Raw genomic sequence first — 18627 nt, forward strand, 5'->3', positions numbered from 1 at the left:
TTTCAGCTTATCGAATAGCCACTCAAATTATGGAGCATGTATCCAAGCTACATGGGATGCCTTAACAAATTGTAAGTGATAAAGATCCTAAATTCATGGGTTCGTTTTGGAAGAGTTTGTTTAGAGGTACCAATTTTATCCCAAGGACTTCTTACCACCCTCATCACCCTGAAATCAATGGGCAAATGGAGAGGGTTAATGCATGGTTGGAGACATACTTGAGGCATTATTGCCGTAATACACTTGGGATAAATGGCATTATTTGGTTGTTTTAACATAATAATAGCTCTCACTCAAGGATTGGCATGTCACTTTTTGAGGCTCTTTATGGATATAGAGTCCATGTGTCAACCCCCATGTAAAGCAAGAGTTAGAGAGGATGTAATGTTTGATGCAACAACGTAAGGACAACATGAAGAAGGCACAAGAGAAGATGAAGTCTCATGTCAATGTACATAGTAGGAATGAGGAGTTCAAAGAGGGAGATTATGTCTTTTTGAGGTCAAGACCTTCTTCTGTCAAAGGTGGACTCTACAACAAATTGGCACACATATTTTATGGGCCTTTCATGGTGCTCAAGAGAGTGGGACAGGTAGCTTATCAACCTCAATTGCACAACACCGAAGGATGCATAACATGTGTCATGTATCAAATCTCAAAAGATATGTGGGATAATATCTTTAAGTGGTGGATGAGTTGCCTCCTATATGAATGAGGAGGGAGAGCTCCAATACGTACTAGAAAAGGTAAAGGGGATAAGGCATAAGGTTTTGAGGAACCATACCATTGAGGAATCCCTAATAGTGGAAAGGATTACTTGAAGACAAATCTACATGGAAGCCTTTAGCTTATGTGCAAGAAAATGGACTTATTCTTGATGATCTTGGGTGATTTTTGGGCATTTACAAAAAAATTATGGGATGCTAGAACTACCGAGATTTCAATTCTCAGTGGTTTTCACACTCATATTCGGGATGCTTATCATGGTGAGATGGTTGGGTATGATGGATAGTCAGTACATATGAAATTTTCAGCCCTCCACATGCTTATATTGACTGTTTATATGTAGATTTTCAGCCATGTTTTTGGGTTTTTACATATGGATATCATGAGTATGTTCTATGGCTTACTTAGGTGTTGTTTTGGCATTATGTGCAATAAATTACAACTAGTAAAGAGTTTATGGATGGTTACATATAAAGCTTGGAAAGACATGCTCATGGATTTTGAAATGAGGTGGTCGACTACTACATTGGTGGTGGTTAGTACTTCATTGATGGTATATATGGTGATTTTGGGGACACTATCTTTGTGGGAAGAGATGGGTTGTACTGAAGGGTTATTTTAATACCCAAAGCTATAAAAATTAGAATAATAGGCAATATTAGGTAGCACATATAAACAGGGCTAAGGGCTCATAGAAGAGAACTTTTTGGATCATTTGTATTTTTTGGACATTGTCATTTCTTAGAGTACATTGGTACTACCATATGGGATTTCATGGGAGCTAGCTCATAATCCTTCATGTGTGAAATATCACATGGCTCCTTTGAGTATGGCTTAGGCTCATTTCATTTGTTTCTATCATCTTCATGTTTCTTGATGAATGCTCATGTCATGGCTATGGAGCCTTTACATATTTCCATGAGTATTTTTTGTATTTCTTTGGTTTTCGTATTTTCTATAATTTCATGATTAACTTGCTTACATCCTTTGTGAGCTGCCGTGTGGTTGGGTGCCCATAAGAGTTCACATTTGAGTGAAAAGAGTATCCTAAAAGCTCTCTTTATGTTGAAGTGATGAATAACTAAAGGCCCTAAAACATGAAGAATAAGTTTCACATTTCTCACTTGTCTTAATAATAAATCCACATATATTCACATTTTCTACTGGTCTGAATAACTATTCCACAAGAGCCCAAAGCTTTGAAGCATTGCCTGATGTGTCAGCCAACCACGTGTCAGCCAACCACAAGAGAGGCTGCACGATATGCCCCTTAGCCAACACGGGAATTAGAGGGCAGAGGCCTTGCCTAATCCATACCATGGAATGCCTAATCAACTCTACCATTGGCCTTCTTGAAGCTAAGGAGAACCGCCAAGTCCTCTTGTTGAATGAGTGCTAAGGTTGTTACCTCTAAAATGCTCCGATATAAGATAAAACTTGTTTTGCATGCCATGGATAAGATCAGGGAGGTGAGGCTAGAGCCGCCACCTTGTCGAGGATTTTATAGTCTACCTAGGAGGGTGATGAGTTGCCATTGAGGCACCTTGAGTAGGTCACCCCTCTACCAATGGACGAGGCCCTCTCGGTGAGGTTTTATCCTCATGGCCTTATTGAAGGTTGCATGTAGGCCAACTATCAAGAGATCCCAATATCACAAGAAGAAGGAGACTGGAAGCCCATCCTCACCTTATTCAAGCTCATCCATGAAGAAGGGCAAATCCAACAATCTCTGTAATATGCATTAACACAATCACCCTTATGCATTGCCAAACCCTTTGGTGAGCTTAGTACTGGAGCAAAGAGTGTGGATTGATTGAGAGAAGCTAGTGGTAGAAATTGATGTTGGTGATGGGATAGGACACTCAACAAGAAAAGGGAAGGAAGGGGGGGGGAGATAATACCAACACTTCATTCAAGTCATTGAGGCATCATACATCATCTCTCCAATGATGCGATAGCCCAATAATAGCACTTGTGTCTCTCTAACAAGAGTTTGAATCTACCCTAGTGGCATTCAATATAGTCCCTGTATTAAAAAAAAAGTTTGTAATATCATCTTGAGTTATAAAAGTAACCATCTCATTGTTGTGAGAATGTTTCTTATAGAAAGGCATCAAACCACGATACCTACTCAAACGGAGCCCTTCTTAACCTTTGTAATATCATCAAGCTATAGTACCTACTCAATAGGCACCTAATATCCTTTTTTTTTTGCATTAATTTCTTACGTTTCCTTATTTTGTGTGTGGGGAGACCTAAGGCTACCATAGTATAGGGAAGTGCGATTTAATTTTTTATTAAAGTTTAAAACCTTAGGTGTCTTAAAGATTTTTGTGTGTGGGGAGACCTTAGGCTACTATAATATAGGGAAGTGCGATTTAATTTTCTTATTAAAGTTTAAAACCTTAGGTGTCTTAAAGATTTTTGTAATGATTGGATTTTTGGGATGTTACTTTTTAAATAATGAATAGATTTTAATGATAATTTTTTTGGTTATATGTAATCTCTCTTTAGTGGAATGTGTGGTTTTGACATGTGGTAGTGTGGGTGTGTCTAATTAAAGCAATATGTGCTGTGATTTTTTTTTTTTTTTTTTTTGGCGTTCGTCCTCTCTCTCTCTCATTCGCTCAAAGCTCCATCTCTCACAAAGGTAGAGGAGGGGGCCCTCTCTATGAAGCCTTTTCGTGTCTATGAATCAGGAAGGAAGGGGGCGGTCTTCAACACATAGGAGGGACTGGGGAAGGGTAGCCTATTTTTCTTAGTGATGGCGGTGAGGAGAGCATGCCAGCAGGAGTAGAGGTACAGAGGGCGCAATATAATTCGAATCTCTGTCTGTCTCTGGTTCGAGCAGGGTGGGTACATAGGGTGCTCATATCTGCTCTCGCTTTGTGGGGTTGTCATGCATAAGCGCACGAGCAGGAAGAGGAGTAGGGTTCTGTGAGTGAGGAGTGGGAGAGGATAGGAGGGAGTGGGAGGAGGAGGAGGAGAAGGGTGACGAAAAGGAGGGCAAGGAGGAGGACGTGAAGAGTCTAAGGTTTAATACCTTAGAAAAACATTAAAGCTTAGAATAAATACCTCAGACAATTAATTAATTAAAAAGAGTGAAAAGGAGCCCTTCTTAACCTTTGTGATACGAGAAGGATGGCATCAAACCACGGTGCCTTTCTTAACCTTTGTGATCACGGTATGAGAAGGAGCCCGTTTCAACCTTTAGCGTCTAAACCTTGAGCTTAACCTTCGGCTTCTTTTCGCTGCTGCACAGTTGCCATGGTCCGCTCCGAGCTGGAATTGGAAGGTCATAGCAGAGGCCGCAGCAAAGACAGGGATCGTCTGACAGATCGTGACGATGAGAGAGACCGTGAGTATAACAGAGAGCGGGAGAAGGCGAGGGATCGCGAGAAGGAGAGAGACAGAGAGAAAGAGAAGGCGAAAGACAGACACAGAGAGAAGGACAAGGTCAGAGACAGAGAGAAAGAGAGGGTTCGAGACAGAGATAGAGAAAAAGAAAGGGAAAGAGAGCGAGACAGAGAGAAGGAGCGGGACCGTGCAAGAGAGACAGAAAGAGATAAAGTCCGTGAAAGCTCCAAGGACTTGGAGAAGGAGAAAGAGCGAGACAGAGAGAAAATTAGAGAGAAGGATGAGAAGGCTAGGGATCTGTCAAAGCATAAGGACAAAGATAAGGACGAGAAGAAGAAAGACAGAGGCAAAGATAGGGGAGATGCAGACAGAGGCAGAGATGCAGATAGAGTCAGAGATGCAGACAGAGGCAGAGATGGAGATAGAGGAAGAGATGCTGATTTAGTGAAGGAGAGAAAGAAGGACAAGGATAAGAGAGACAGGGATGCTGACAAGGAGAAAGAGAAGGACAGGGATAGAGAAAAGGAGAAGGACAAGGATAGAGAAAGGGAAAAGGATAGGGACAGAGAGAAAGAGAAAGACAAGGAGAAGGAGAAGGACAAAGAGAGAGAGAGAGAAAGGCTTAAGGACAGAAATAGAGAGAGTAGAGGTAGGGAAAGAGACCATGACAAAGAGAGGGAGCATGAGAAGCGCAGAGAGCAGGAAAGAAGCCTTGATGTCCAAGCGGAATCTGCTGTGCAGGAAGTTGGCGAAGTCGAAGTGCAGCAGAAAAAGCCTCCACAGGATGGTAGAAAAGGTAAGAGTGACGTTGGAGGTGAAATTTCTGCCTGGGTTAATAAGAGTAGGAATTTGGAAGAGCAAAAGAAGATTGAAGAGAGGATCAAAGCTGCACGCATGGCAAGGCTCTTGTCGGAACAGGATAGTGGAGAAGATAGTGAGGATGAGGACAGGCCAGCTTACACCGGGAAAAATTTGGCTGGCCTAAAAGTTCTGCATGGGATTGATAAAGTGATGGAGGGGGGTGCAGTTGTTCTTACATTGAAAGACAGGGGGATTCTTGATGGGGATGACTTGAATGATGAGACTGATGAGCTCGAGAACCTTGAAATTGCACAACAGAAAGTTCGAGATGAAGCCTACAAAGCTGCAAAAAAGAAGCCAGGGACGTACGAAGATAAATTTCAGAATGACATCAACGTCGTTCGAACCATACTTCCACAGTATGATGAAGAAATAAAGGATGCAGGCATGACCTTGGATGAGACTGGAGGCCTTAATGAGGAGGGTCGCAAGAAGTTGGAGGAGTTCAAGAAGAAACTGCAGGGCGTGGGAGAAAAAGCTCACGAATCTCTCTTTGGAGCTGCCAGTGTAGCTTCAGACTTCTACACACAGGATGAAATGTTGCAGTTCAACAAACCCAAGAAGAAAAAGAAGCTTCGCAAGAAGGAGGTGCTTGACCTTGATGCCCTGGAAGCTGAGGCAAAGGCCGAAGGTTTGGGTGATGCTGATCTTGGAAGCAGATCATCAGGTGCAAGGCAAGCTATGAAGCTGGAGAAAGAAAAAGCAGCCAGAGAGTCTCGCAAATCTGCCTACATGAATGCTTATGCGAAAGCTGTGGATGCGTCCCAAAAGTTAAGCATGGGAAACATAATGGACACAGGACGTGATGAAGCTGTTGTGTTTGGAGGTGAAGAGGATGATGAGCTGGACAGGTCTTTGCAAAGAGCAAGGCAGGCAGCTCTGAAAAAGCAAGCTGAGAATGGAGGCATTAGTGCAGGTCCACAGGCTGTTGCCAGTGCTATGCAAGAATCAAGCGAGACGGACATTGAAATGGGGCCTGCAGACGACATCACAGACAAGGACAAGGCCACCGTTGTGTTCACTGACACCGAAGAGTTTTGCCGCAGTCTGCAGCTTGATGAAGTTCTTATGAGGAGGCCGGGAGCAAAAGATGCATTTGGAGAAGATGATGAACCTGTTGAGGAGGAGAAGCCTCATGCAAAGCCTCCTGGATCAGTTGGAGGGTGGATGGAAGTTAAAGAAGAAATCGAGGATCAGGAAATGCAAGAACAGAAAGTCAAAGAGGATTCTGACACAGAGGAGACTGTGGTGGAAGTAGCTGTAGGTAAAGGTTTGTCTGGTGCATTGCAACTACTCAAAGAGAGGGGGACTTTGAAGGAGACTGTGGAGTGGGGTGGAAGGAACATGGACAAGAAGAAAAGCAAACTTGTTGGGATTGTGGATCAAGAAGAGAAGTTTAGGAACAGGGAAATCTTACTTGATAGAGTGGATGAATTTGGCAGGACAATGACCCCTAAAGAAGCTTTTAGGAAACTGTCACATAAGTTTCATGGTAAAGGGCCTGGCAAAACAAAACAGGAGAAAAGGATGAAGCAGTATGAAGAAGAGATGAAGTTGAAGCAAATGAATTCTGGAGACACTCCGCTGCTGTCTATGGAAAAAATGAGAGAAGCTCAGGCTAAGATGCACACTCCGTATATTGTGATTAGTGGACATATCAAACCTGGCCAAACCAGTGACCCCAGAAGTGGTTTTGCTACAGTGGAGAAGGAGTCTGTTGGCAGCTTGACTCCAATGCTTGGTGATAAGAAGGTGGAGCATTTCCTTGGGATCAAGCGGAAGCCAGAAGGTGGAAGCATGAGACCTCCTTTACCAAAGAAGCCTAAGCCAGAGACATGATTGTTAAGGTGATTGACTCAGAAACTGGCTATTATTCTTCAGGCATGTCCTTTAACTATGATCAGGTTGTAGGCGAGAAGCTATGATCAGGTTGTAGGCGAGAAGCCTTTGTTGTCTGATATTTTTATTGTGTTAGAATCTCATGTCATGCTTATGGTCAAGTTTGCCTTTCTACTCTCCCATTATGGCTTGTGAACTTCTGGGGCTGCCATTGGCATGAGCAATGATATTTTTTTTGTTCATCGATGTCCTCTAGTTCTCTTTGCTATACATATATTACCATCAAACATGTCCTTGTCATTCAGGGTCACTGAGCGGTAAAGAGGAGAAAGTTGTGACTCTTTAATGGTGAGGGTTTGTTGCAAGTAAGTGATTCAATGCATGCTCTTGTCTTTTTAGCTTTATCGTGCAGTCCTTTTTAATGACTTTTTGTGAGGATTAATCATGATTATTTCAACCATAAACATTATTTAAAGTTAACCTACTTTTATCATGTTAAAAAAAGGTGAGATGGATTTCGACTGCCTTCGCAGTACAAGTTTGACTTGTGAATCGTGATGCAGCTGGGAATGATGCGATTGAGGGTGATTAAATTCAAGAGTTTGTGCATTGTCGTTGGAATCTTGAGACCTGTTAAAAGATTCTAGAATCTGTCACCACCCCTCATGGCATATGGAGTGGTTATCTTCTCCAATGTAATGCTGTGCCCTGTCCACACAGAGGTGGTTCTTCTTGGAGAGGGAATTGTGTTGGAAGCTAAGAAGGTAATTGTAAAGGGGGCCTTATTGATTTACTCGTGACTTTGAAATGTGAGCGATGGCCTTCTCTTTGTTTGGGTCCTAACGGCCTGGTCAGCTACGTTGCAAACGTAGTAAAGGGTTTCAAATCAAAATATCCTGACCGTGCACTACCAGCTGCTGCTGTTTGAAATGTGCAGACTTGGTTGGGGTTCTGGTGGTGTTGATGAGGTACCTCTCCTTTTATGTGAGGTTTTAAATAAACTTTAATGCAAATAATTCATGCTCATATAGGTCCCTTCCCATGTTCTTACCCAAGTTCCTTGTAGGAGCTATGCCATTAGTGTTCCCAATTAAACAACGAACTAAATCATCTTGCTATCTAAGGAATACAATCTTGGAGTCTTTTGAGTACAAGCCATCACACAATCCCCATATTGAATGTGAAGTATACTATATTTTGCACCCCCCCCCCCCCAAGAACTCCCCGGAACTCTCACTCCCTCTTCTCCCTCCTCCCTTCTCTCCTTAATGTAACCGCTCCTTACTGGAGGCCTACAAATCGGAAGACAAAATACACATTTTTAGAACACTTAACTAACATCAACACTGGACATTATTAGCAACATTAAAACTGAAAATGACCAATAACACTTGACACCAGTACTTCGACCGGAAAGGGCCGGCCCTCCCTCAATATATTTGTACTTCTTGAAGTATTTATATGTACAAGTGTCACGGGTCAATAGGCCAGATTTCTCTTCACATGGAGTGAATACATCTCAAACAAATTGGGTTCTTGTCGATGAAGTCTGGACAGTCGAAGAAGTTCCAAATCACAAGCACACCCGAGTGCACACCTGCCTTTCATTAGTCTTTCGGGACCATGCACCAACAGGCACTGTCATGGCCCTGTGAAAATGGAACAGCACAAGTGTGGGCATGGTGATTGCTGAGCAAAAATATTAAATGATTCACATTTGGGGTGCCCGGACAGAGATAATGATGTATGGACATTTCCAGGTGTGAAGGGGGAAACTAGAAAAAATATATTATTTTGTTTTACTTATGGTTGCTCCTAGGCCTTTGTGGCCCCTAGGGAACTTTAATGTTGATTAAAGTTGGGGCCCTAGGACATTTTTGGAGAGAGACGACTCCACTTTTGGAGTTGCATGCCTCTCTCATCTCTCTCTCTCTCTAGCTTTTTGGGAGGCGTGTAACCTACATGCAAGAAACAAGCGTGGAGGGGAGAGGAAGCAATGTCGATTGCTGTTTGCTGTGTTTTTTGGAGTTTTCTGTGCAAAACAGGCCGTACAGTCAAGCCGTACAGCTCTGTACGAACAGCAGGTACTGTGTACGGTTGCTGCAGGTCAGGCGGCTGTTTTCTCTGCTGCAGGCTCTGCTTGTACAGGCGGCGCTGACAGAGGCTGAGCAGGTACAGACGGTGCTGTGGGTACTGACAGAGGCTGTGCTGCAGGTACAGTCATACGGACAGCAGGTACAGGCAACTGTACGATTGGTGACAGGCGGTTGGTTGCAGGTACAGAACTGTACCATCAGGTACAGTCGGGTACAACAGGCACATAAGTAGACTCAGGCGACAGTAGCACAGTCCGTACAGTTCTGTACGGATAGATTCAGTCAGGTGTGCAGAGGCTGTACGGACAGGTACAGTGCTGAATTACTGACCTGTACGGACAGGTGCAGTATCTTCTGTTGCAAGCAGGGTTTTTCCAGAGCTTGGTTGGTGCAATAGTCAAGTGGTTGCAGGGGAAAGTGTACAAACAGTCGTTGTCAAGTGCAGACTGGTACGAACTGTTCTACGGGTGCAGAACCACGTGCTGACTTGGTAAGCTCTGAACTTGTTCATCTATCTTTCTTTCCATTGGCTTATGTCTGTTGCAGAGTTGTGCTATCTGGCCCCTTGTGAGAGGAGGGGTATGGCAGATTGAAAAGGGTGGAAACAGAGATTGGAGAGTGAATGTATGTTTGTGTTGAGTTGTGGAATCATGTGCATGAGATATGCCAGATGTATGCTCAAGGCTGTCCTGCTGAATGGTCTTGGCTGATCAGAGGGAAGCACAGAGTGTTGCTTTGAGACACAGATCTGTGTGTGTGAATTCTTTGTGCTAAGAGGTATTGTGGGCTGCCAGATTGGACATACAGGTGTATTCTCTTGGCTGGTTTTGTTGTACTCAGCCTTACATATTTTTGAAATTGAATAAAGAAATACCGCAAGGGGCGCCAAGCTTTGGGGCCAACAGGTGTCGGTTTTATTTCAGACTTGGGGCACTCTAGCTCCAATCACATTTGTTTTTATATCTGGACTACAAGTGGAAGGGTGACTGCTAGTCTACCGCACTTTGGTTTTTACCAGAGGCCGGTTTCAAGGTTCCGTTGCTGGGACCTATCATCAACTTTCTTAAGGGGGTGAGCTCGTGGTTGCCTCGAGGAAAGTCATCGCTGAAAAATTCAGCAACATGTCTGATACAGAAGACGAGTACTTTTATCATGAAGAGGAAGAGCAAGAGACCTCTCCTGAGAGAAATGAATCTGAGGATATTCTTGCAGGAGAACAGGCTGCAGATGATGAGCATTATGAGAATGTAACACAGCCAGAAGATATGATTGGTAAAGAGGAAGATGATGCTCAATTTAAAAATCGTTTGGCTGGTGTTATGGATGTGTTTATGCAGCTCACACAAAGTGAGGAGTTTGCTGAATTTATGGGATCCCGTATAGAGCCCGAAAAGAAGAAGAAGAAGGTGCGTTCTAAGAACCTTCCTCAGGGTCATAGTGGTGCCACCCCACAGGATCCATCTTTTGGACAGTTTTCGAACATCCAGCATGCTTATGGTGCTAACTCTCAGAGTTCCTTCTTTGGACAGCCATCTATTCCTCAGCACACTATGCATCTAGGTTATTTTGGTGGTGGCTCGGTGTTCCAATCTATGACTGGGGGTTATCCTCAGGGAGGCATGGGTATGCCAGGGACTTTTGGAGCTAATTTTCAGCCTGGTATGCAGGGGAATATGTATGGTGGTATGCAATCCAGAATGCAAGGAAATATGTTTGGGAGCATGCAACCTGGAATGCAAGCAAATATGTATGGTGGCATGCAGCCCGGTATGCATAATGGGATGTTTGGAAACATGGCTGGTGTCATGTGCATCATAGATGCCATGGACATTCTCAGGACTAGATCTAGAAAAGGCAACCAGATAAAGAGTATGAACCAGGTAGACAAACCAGGATGATAGAGCACAGAACACAGAGCACCGTTTTGCAGTGTAGATTGAAGCAAAGCATGGATCAGATCGCTGTCGGCTGCAGGACAGAGGATGCTGGCTGCCAGAAGAGCTGTCGGCTGACGTCAGCAAAGTGTGGGCAGCAGGCGCATCATGAGCAAGGAGTAGATCCAGTCGGGCAGCGTTTACAACAAGTCGGGCAGCACTGAAAGTATTTTATGATTGTGGAACTGGCCGACCAGCAGTCGGCCAGCATAAAGAGTGCCCAAAGACCCATATAAAAGGCAAGGGTGCTCATGGACTATATTCATTCTCTCCCACTAGGGGATTGGATCATTAGAGGTCCCATAGGGGATAGATTTAGGTGTCATCACCTTTTATGTAAGGCAGCCCATGGCTGCAGATTCAGATACCTTTTTGTATCATAGAAGAATATACTGAATTTCCAGCACCTCTCTCTCTCTCTACTCTCTCTCTATACCTGCGTTTTTGCATCAGATGGTTTCCAAGAGTGTTTAGGGCTGAAAGAAGACTCCCAGAGCTTCCGCGTGTTACATTGGTATCAAAGCATCAGGCTCAGCAAAGCTAAACACTGATTCAGTCCCAGATGATGGTGTACAGGTCCAAGGTACAGGAAAGTACACGGATTCGAAGCCCAAGGCGGGAACACAGATCGGGAAGAACTCCCAGGAGGTTTGTTGGTGGTGTTCCACAGTGCCAGATGGGGATGGCAGTTCCGGAGCCAGATAGGTTCTCAGGTAACGTTCCCAAGGGAGGTTGATCCTCCAAGGGTGATGTGAGTGCCAGACTCAGTTCCAGGAATGAAGACCAAGACGGTGTTCAGAGTCAGGGCGGGAATAGATTGTGGACTAGAGGAAGACCAGATGCATAGATCTTCATCAGAGACAGAGTGGTTTGGAGAACAGGCCGGGTTTTCAGAGAAAACGGTTGCCAGGGATGGATGATGACAGAGGGACTTCAGGACAGGATTGGGATGATGACAGTCATCCAAGAGTAGGTTGGATTCCCGTCATCAAGTTTAGCAGAGGGGGATGTCATGTGCATCATAGATGCCATGGACATTCTCAGGACTAGATCCAGAAAAGGCAACCAGATAAAGAGTATGAACCAGGTAGACAAACCAGGATGATAGAGCACAGAACACAGAGCACCTTTTTGCAGTGTAGATTGAAGCAAAGCATGGATCAGATGGCTGTCGACTGCAGGATAGAGGATGCTGGCTGCCAGAAGAGCTGTCGGCTGATGTCAGCAAAGTGTGGGCAGCAGGCGCATCATGAGCAAGGAGTAGATCCAGTCGGGCAGCGTTTACAAGAAGTCGGGCAGCACTGAAAGTATTTTATGATTGTGGAACTGGCCGACCAGCAATCGGCCAGCATAAAGAGTCCCCAAAGACCCATATAAAAGGCAAGGGTGCTCATGGATTATATTCATTCTCTCCCACTAGGGGATTGGATCATTAGAGGTCCCATAGGGGACAGATTTAGGTGTCATCACCTTTTATGTAAGGCAGCCCATGGCTGCAGATTCAGATGCCTTTTTGTATCATAGAAGAATATATTGAATTTCCAGCACCTCTCTCTCTCTCTCTCTACTCTCTCTCTATACCTGTGTTTTTTGCATCAGATGGTGCGTTTTTGCATCAGAAGGTTTCCAAGAGTGTTTAGGGCTGAAAGAAGACTCCCAGAGCTCCCGCGTGTTAGAGCTGGAATGTATGGCATGCCAGGTATGGGAATGGGTAATGTTGACCCTATGATGGGCATGAATGTTGGGGGCAGCAATCTTGGGAAGCCACTTCCATACGATAATCTAACGCCTATGGGAAAGGCGAAGGATTATAAGGAAGGGGGAGCTGCTGTGAAATTTGATACATTTAGTGGAGCCAAAGATAAATTAAAAGCACTCACCTTTTTACAGCAGTTTGATGCTGCTTTTTCTGGTGGTAATTACACGGAGTCCTCTAAGGTGAGGAAAGCTGCCACTTTTCTCAAAGGCAGTCTACTCTTCTTCTGCAATGCATAGCACCCACTACTTGGGTACAATTTAAACAGGTGTTCTCTTCCGTATGGCTCACATCTACATTTGAGGTGGATGTTATGACTGCATGGCACAAATTGGATGCTTCAAAGTGTGAAAATTTGGAAGATTATAACAAGAAGTTTTGGGAAGCTTTACTCCCAGCGACTTCTTACCGTGCAGTGCCTTTGGCTGAGCAGGTAGAGAAGTATTGTTGTGGGCTGCCCAAAGAGGTGCGTGATTATTGTATCAAGACTTGAGTAACGAACATGTCACAGATGATAGAGAATGCTATGACAGCTAATGCGTTACTCACTAGAGGATCATCTGGGTTTAAAGGCAGTAAGAACTCGAGTAAGAAAGCTGAAAAATCTGGGCATACTTCACGTGATGCTAAAGGGTCTTCAGAGACGCGGTATAAGAAGTTGCCAATGCCCAAGAGAACTTCTGAGGAGAGACAGGCTTTGAGAGATGCTCGGAAATGTTTTTACTGTACTGAAGAGGGACATATGTCATTTAATTGTCCCAAGAGAAAGTCCCAAAAGGACTCTGACAATAAAGGAGAGCCCACGTCAAAGAAACCAAAACCTTCTGTAGGATTAGTTCCTGATCTTGTTGGGGAACAGCCAGGTGGTGAAGAGACAGAGTTGTGCAGGGCATGGGGCAAAGTGAGAGATCAAAATGCCTTGATATTCTTTGACACAAGTGCTAGAGCTAACTTTATTTCACCAGATTTGGCTGGCCGATTGGGGATTTGTGCAGAGGAGATGGGGCCGTTATATGAGGCTAACATGGCTTGTCCAGGGTATGCAGAACCCGTTACTCCTATCATTGGGAAGCTTAGGCTTCATTTGCAGGGTTATGTGGATAGCGAAGAGTTTTTCATCATGCCACTCGATGGCTGTGATGTTTTGTTGGGTATGCCATGGTGCCACAGAGTACATGCGGTGGTGGACACATACAATAGGAAAATCACTCTGACTCATAGAGGGAAAGAACATGTTTTGGATGTAAAACTTAAAGGGGAATCTGTTCCTATTGTGTCAGCTTCGGCAATTTCATCAGTAATGAAAAAGCATCTTTCCGCGTACTTGATTTATGTAAAGGATGCACAAGATGATGAGTCTAAGTCTAATTTGTCTATGTTAGATAAGGATAGGACTGATTTCTTATGTGGGTTCCAAGATTGTTTTTCCGAGTCATTGCCAGGGGAACTTCCTCCGGAGAGGCCAGAAGATCATGCCATTGATCTAATTCCTGGTAGTACTCCACCAAATAGACCGCCGTACCGTGTTAGTACAGCCCAACAGGAAGAAATTATGAGTCAAGTACAGGAGCTTTTGAATAAAGGGTTGATACAGCCTAGCTCATCACCCTTTTGCTCACCTGTACTCTTAGTGCAAAAGAAGGATGGTTCTTGGCGCATGTGTATTGACTACAGGGCGCTGAACAAGAATACCATCAAGAATCGATTCCCCATTCCGAGGATCGATGACATTTTGGACCGCTTACAGGGCTCCACAGTCTTTAGTCGCATTGACTTGAAAAGCGGGTATCATCAGATACGTATTAGACCCGAGGATGTGCATAAGACAGCATTTCGAGTCACGTTTGGGTTGTATGAGTTTTTGGTTATGCCCTTTGGTTTGACAAATGCACCTGCCACATTTAACAGAATGATGGACAGGATTTTCCAGCCTCATAGAGCGTTTGTGGGCACATTCTTTGATGATATGATTGTGCATTCACAAACTGAGGAAGAGCATAGAAGGCATTTGGCCATTGTGTTTGCAGAACTCAGGAACCATAGGCTGGTTATTAATGGCAAGAAGAGTGAGTTCTTTTTGCACGAGATACATTTCTTGGGGCATATAGTGTCTAAGCAAGGAGTCCGTATGGATCCAGCAAAGGTGGAAGCAATTCTTAATTGGCTAGATTTGAGGACCGTGCATGATGTACGCAGCTTTCTAGGATTGTGTTCCTATTACAGCAGGCGGTACATACGGTATTTTGGTGAAATTGCTTCGCCCCTTCATGCCTTGACAAAGAAGGCAACTCCGTTTAGATGGGCTGATCGGGAAATTACAGCTTTCAAAAAGCTCAAAGAAAAGCTTACTTCGGATCCAGTCTTGGTGTTACCGGACCTCCGAAAGGCTTTTGTTGTCCAGTGTGATGCATGTGGAAGTAGCATTGGGGCAGTTCTCATGCAGGAGGGACATGTGATAGCCTATGAGAGTAGAATATTGCAAGATGCCGAGAAGCATTTACAGGTTTATGAGAAAGAGATGTTAGCTGTAATTCATGCTCTTTCTACCTGGAAACATTATTTACTTGGGGCTGATTTCACTGTGCAGACAGATCATCAGACCTTGCGTTATTTCCTCACGCAAACTAAGCTTTCAGAGAAGCATATGCGTTGGGCAAACTTTTTGTCTATGTTTCACTTCTAGATTGTGCATGTGGAAGGCAAAAAGAATGTAGTGGTAGATGCTTTGTCACGCAAGCCACAGGTCTCAGCAGTTTCACTTGCTTATCATCATGAGCTTGATGAAATGAAAGAGCGGTATGCCCATGATGAGGACTTTGAAAGGTTGTATGATCAAATGTCTGAAGGTCAGCGGCATGAGCACTGTACTCTCAGAGATGGGTTTTTATTGATGCATGGTAGACTGTGTGTTACCAGGCCATTGCGACTCAAGGTTATGATTGAAAGTCATGCTCCACCTATGCAGGTCATAGAGGTATTGACACCACGGTAAAAGCAGTGGAGACTTTCTTTTATTGGCCAACCTTGAGAAGAGATATTGATGCCTTTGTTAGGCAATGCATCGTATGTCAGAAGGTAAAGTTTGACCGTCAAAAGACACTAGGGTTACTACAGCCTTTACCTATTCCAGATAGACCTTGGGAGAGCATTGCCATGGATTTTCTATTTGATCTTCCACGGACACAAACGGGCAATGATGGCATTTGGACTATCATATGCAGGTTCAGTAAGCAGGCTCATTTCATTCCCGTACGTAAGACGATCAAAGTGGATCATATGGTGAAGTTGTTCATGGTGAACATCTTCAAGTATCATGGCTTGCCTACGTCTATCATTAGTGACTGTGATCCACGGATGACGAGTTTGTTCTGGAGAGGGTTGTTTGACAACATGGGTACAACTCTGAAGTTTTCATCATCATTTCATCCACAAACAGATGGTCAGTCGGAAGAGGGTAACTCTACAGTGTTAGATCTTCTCAAGTGTTATGTGTGAGAGCACAAGCAACAATGGGAAAAGTATCTTCCTTTGGTGGAGTTTGCATATAACAACACTGTCCATACCTCGACAGGCAAGGCGCCTTTTGAGATTGTGGAAGGAGGGAAGAAGGTACCACCCATTTTGCATACAAAGGATAAGATCTTTGAGGCTAATCAGTATGTGGAAAACATGGATGAAGCTTATCGGAGAGTTAAGTTGGCACTCCAGAAAACTCAGCAGAAGCAAAAGAAAGCCGCAGACCGTCACAGACGTGCTTTAAAGTTTGCATTGGGTGATTGGGTTCTTTTGCGCTTTGAAAAGGCTAGACTCAAGAAGATGAAGGGTAAAGAGCGCTTATTCCCTAAGTTGAGCATGCGTTATTATGGGCCTTTTCAGGTATTGGAAAAGATTGGCGAGGTAGCCTATCGTTTGAAGCTACCAGATCACTGGAAGATTCACAATGCTTTTCATGTGAGTCTCCTTAGACCTTTCCTTGGGGATGTGCCTGAGGATGTATCAGATGAGGCTTAGCCGAAAGTTGAGGAACTTGATGAGGTTCTTATTCCAGAGCAGATACTGGCACATAAGGAAAGAAAGGTACGAGGTAAAGTTTCCCGTCGCTATCTTGTGAAGTTCAAGAACTATTCACCGATGGATGCGAAGTGGATGGAGGAAGGTGACTTAACAGATTCACCTCAGGTTTTGCAGCTTTATCTCGATGCTTTTGAGTTAGAGCCGCCTCTTGTTGTGGCTCATTCAGGTTCAGCAGAGCATGGGTCTGGAGCATTGCCTGATGCTCAAGAGGGGGGTAGCACCTCCACTCCCTTGATACAGACAGGCTCAGATGACATCTAGAGGTCGCTTGGTGCAATTTTTGTCTCACCCGAAGGTACTGATGGCTGATAGTACATCTGTTTATGGGACTTCTATGATATATGTGTACTAGTCACATGGGATATTGTGGTTGTGTATGGTTCACAGTGGTATACAACTTGGACTACTACTACGCCATTGGTTTGCAGTGAATGATGTTACATGTGCATGGCTTAGAGAGATTGGGATGCTGATCTTGCCATATTGTATATTTCACTCTGAATATTTTGCTGTATCACCAGAATGCAATCGAGGACGCTTGCTATTTTTTCAAGAGGGGGGTATGTCATGGCCCTGTGAAAATGGAATAGCACAAGTGTGGGCATGGTGGTTGCTGAGCAAAAATATTAAATGATTCACATTTGGGGTGCCCGGACAGAGATAATGATGTATGGACATTTCCAGGTGTGAAGGGGGGAACTAGAACATTAATATTTTAATGTTTTACTTATGGTTGCCCCTAGGCCTTAGTGGCCCCTAGGGAACTTTAATGTTTATTAAAGTTGGGGCCCTAGGACATTTTTGGAGAGGCCACTCCACTTTTGGAGTTGCATGCCTCTCTCATCTCTCTCTCTCTCTCTCTAGCTTTTTGGGAGGCGTGTAACCTACGTGCAAGAAACAAGCGTGGAGGGGAGAGGAAGCAACGTCGATTGCTGTTTGCTGTGTTTTTTGGAGTTTTCTGTGCAAAACAGGCCGTACAGTCAGGCCGTACAGCTCTGTACGGACAGCAGGTACTGTGTACGGCTGCTGCAGGTCAGGCGGTTGTTTTCTCTGCTGCAGGCTCTGCTGGTATAGGCAGCGCTGACAGAGGCTGAGCAGGTACAGACGGTGCTGTGGGTATTGACAGAGGCTGTGTTGCAGGTACAGTTGTACGGACAGCAGGTACAGGTAGCTGTACGACTGCTGACAGGCGGCTGGTTGCAGTACAGAACTGTACCGTCAGGTACAGTCGGGTACAACAGGCACATAAGGAGACTCAGGCGACAGTAGCACAGTCCGTACAGTTCTGTACGGACAGATTCAGTCAGGTGTGCAGAGGCTGTACGGACAGGTACAGTGCTGAATTACTGACCTGTACGGACAGGTACAGCATCTTCTGTTGCAAGCAGGGCTTTTCCAGAGCTTGGTTGGTGCAATAGTCAGGTGGTTGCAAGGGAAAGAGTACAGACAGTCGTTGTCAAGTGCAAACTGGTACGAACTGTTCCACCGGTGCAGAACCACGTGCTGACTTGGTAAGCTCTGAACTTGTTCATCTATCTTTCTTTCCATTGGCTTATGTCTGCTGCAGAGTTGTGCTATTTGGCCCCTTGTGAGAGGAGGGGTATGGCAGATTGAAAAGGGTGGAAACAGAGATTGGACAGTGAATGTATGTTTGTGCTGAGTTGTGGAATCATGTGCATGAGATATGCCAGATGTATGCTCAAGGCTGTCCTGTTGAATGGTCTTGGCTGATCAGAGGGAAGCACAAAGTGTTGCTTTGAGACAGATCTGTGTGTGTGAATCCTCTGTGCTAAGAGGTATTGTGGGCTGCCAAATTGGACATACAGGTGTATTCTCTTGGTTGGTTTTGTTGTACTCAGCCTTACATATTTTTGAAATTGAATAAAGAAATACCGCAAGGGGCGCCAAGCTTTGGGACCAACAGGTGTCGGTTTTATTTCAGATTTGGGGCACTCTAGCTCCAATCACATTTGTTTTTATATCT

General features: G+C 44.4%; 1 protein-coding gene across 6 annotated transcripts in view; it reads left to right on the forward strand.

Moving 5' to 3' along the window:
* Positions 1–3723: 3723 nt before the first annotated feature.
* Positions 3724–18627, forward strand: part of DOT2 (SART-1 family) — a 41891-nt gene continuing 26987 nt past the window's right edge. Inside the window, exons 1-3 of one of the 6 annotated variants that reach the window (XM_086804060.1) lie at positions 3724–6825; positions 7089–7148; positions 7289–7819. In XM_086804060.1, the coding sequence (XP_086660186.1) occupies positions 3994–6783 (2790 nt within the window). In that variant the 5' untranslated portion in view covers positions 3724–3993 and the 3' untranslated portion in view covers positions 6784–6825; positions 7089–7148; positions 7289–7819. Of the gene's footprint in view, positions 6826–7088; positions 7149–7288; positions 7820–18627 lie in introns of those variants that run through there. The other 5 variants (XM_086804070.1, XM_086804041.1, XM_086804088.1 and 2 more) reach the window with 5 other exon arrangements.

Source organism: Cibotium barometz, chromosome 1 (assembly GCF_041138505.1).
Source record: "Cibotium barometz isolate CiBa-2024 chromosome 1, ASM4113850v1, whole genome shotgun sequence".
In the NCBI taxonomy this organism is placed as follows: Eukaryota; Viridiplantae; Streptophyta; class Polypodiopsida; order Cyatheales; family Cibotiaceae; genus Cibotium; species Cibotium barometz.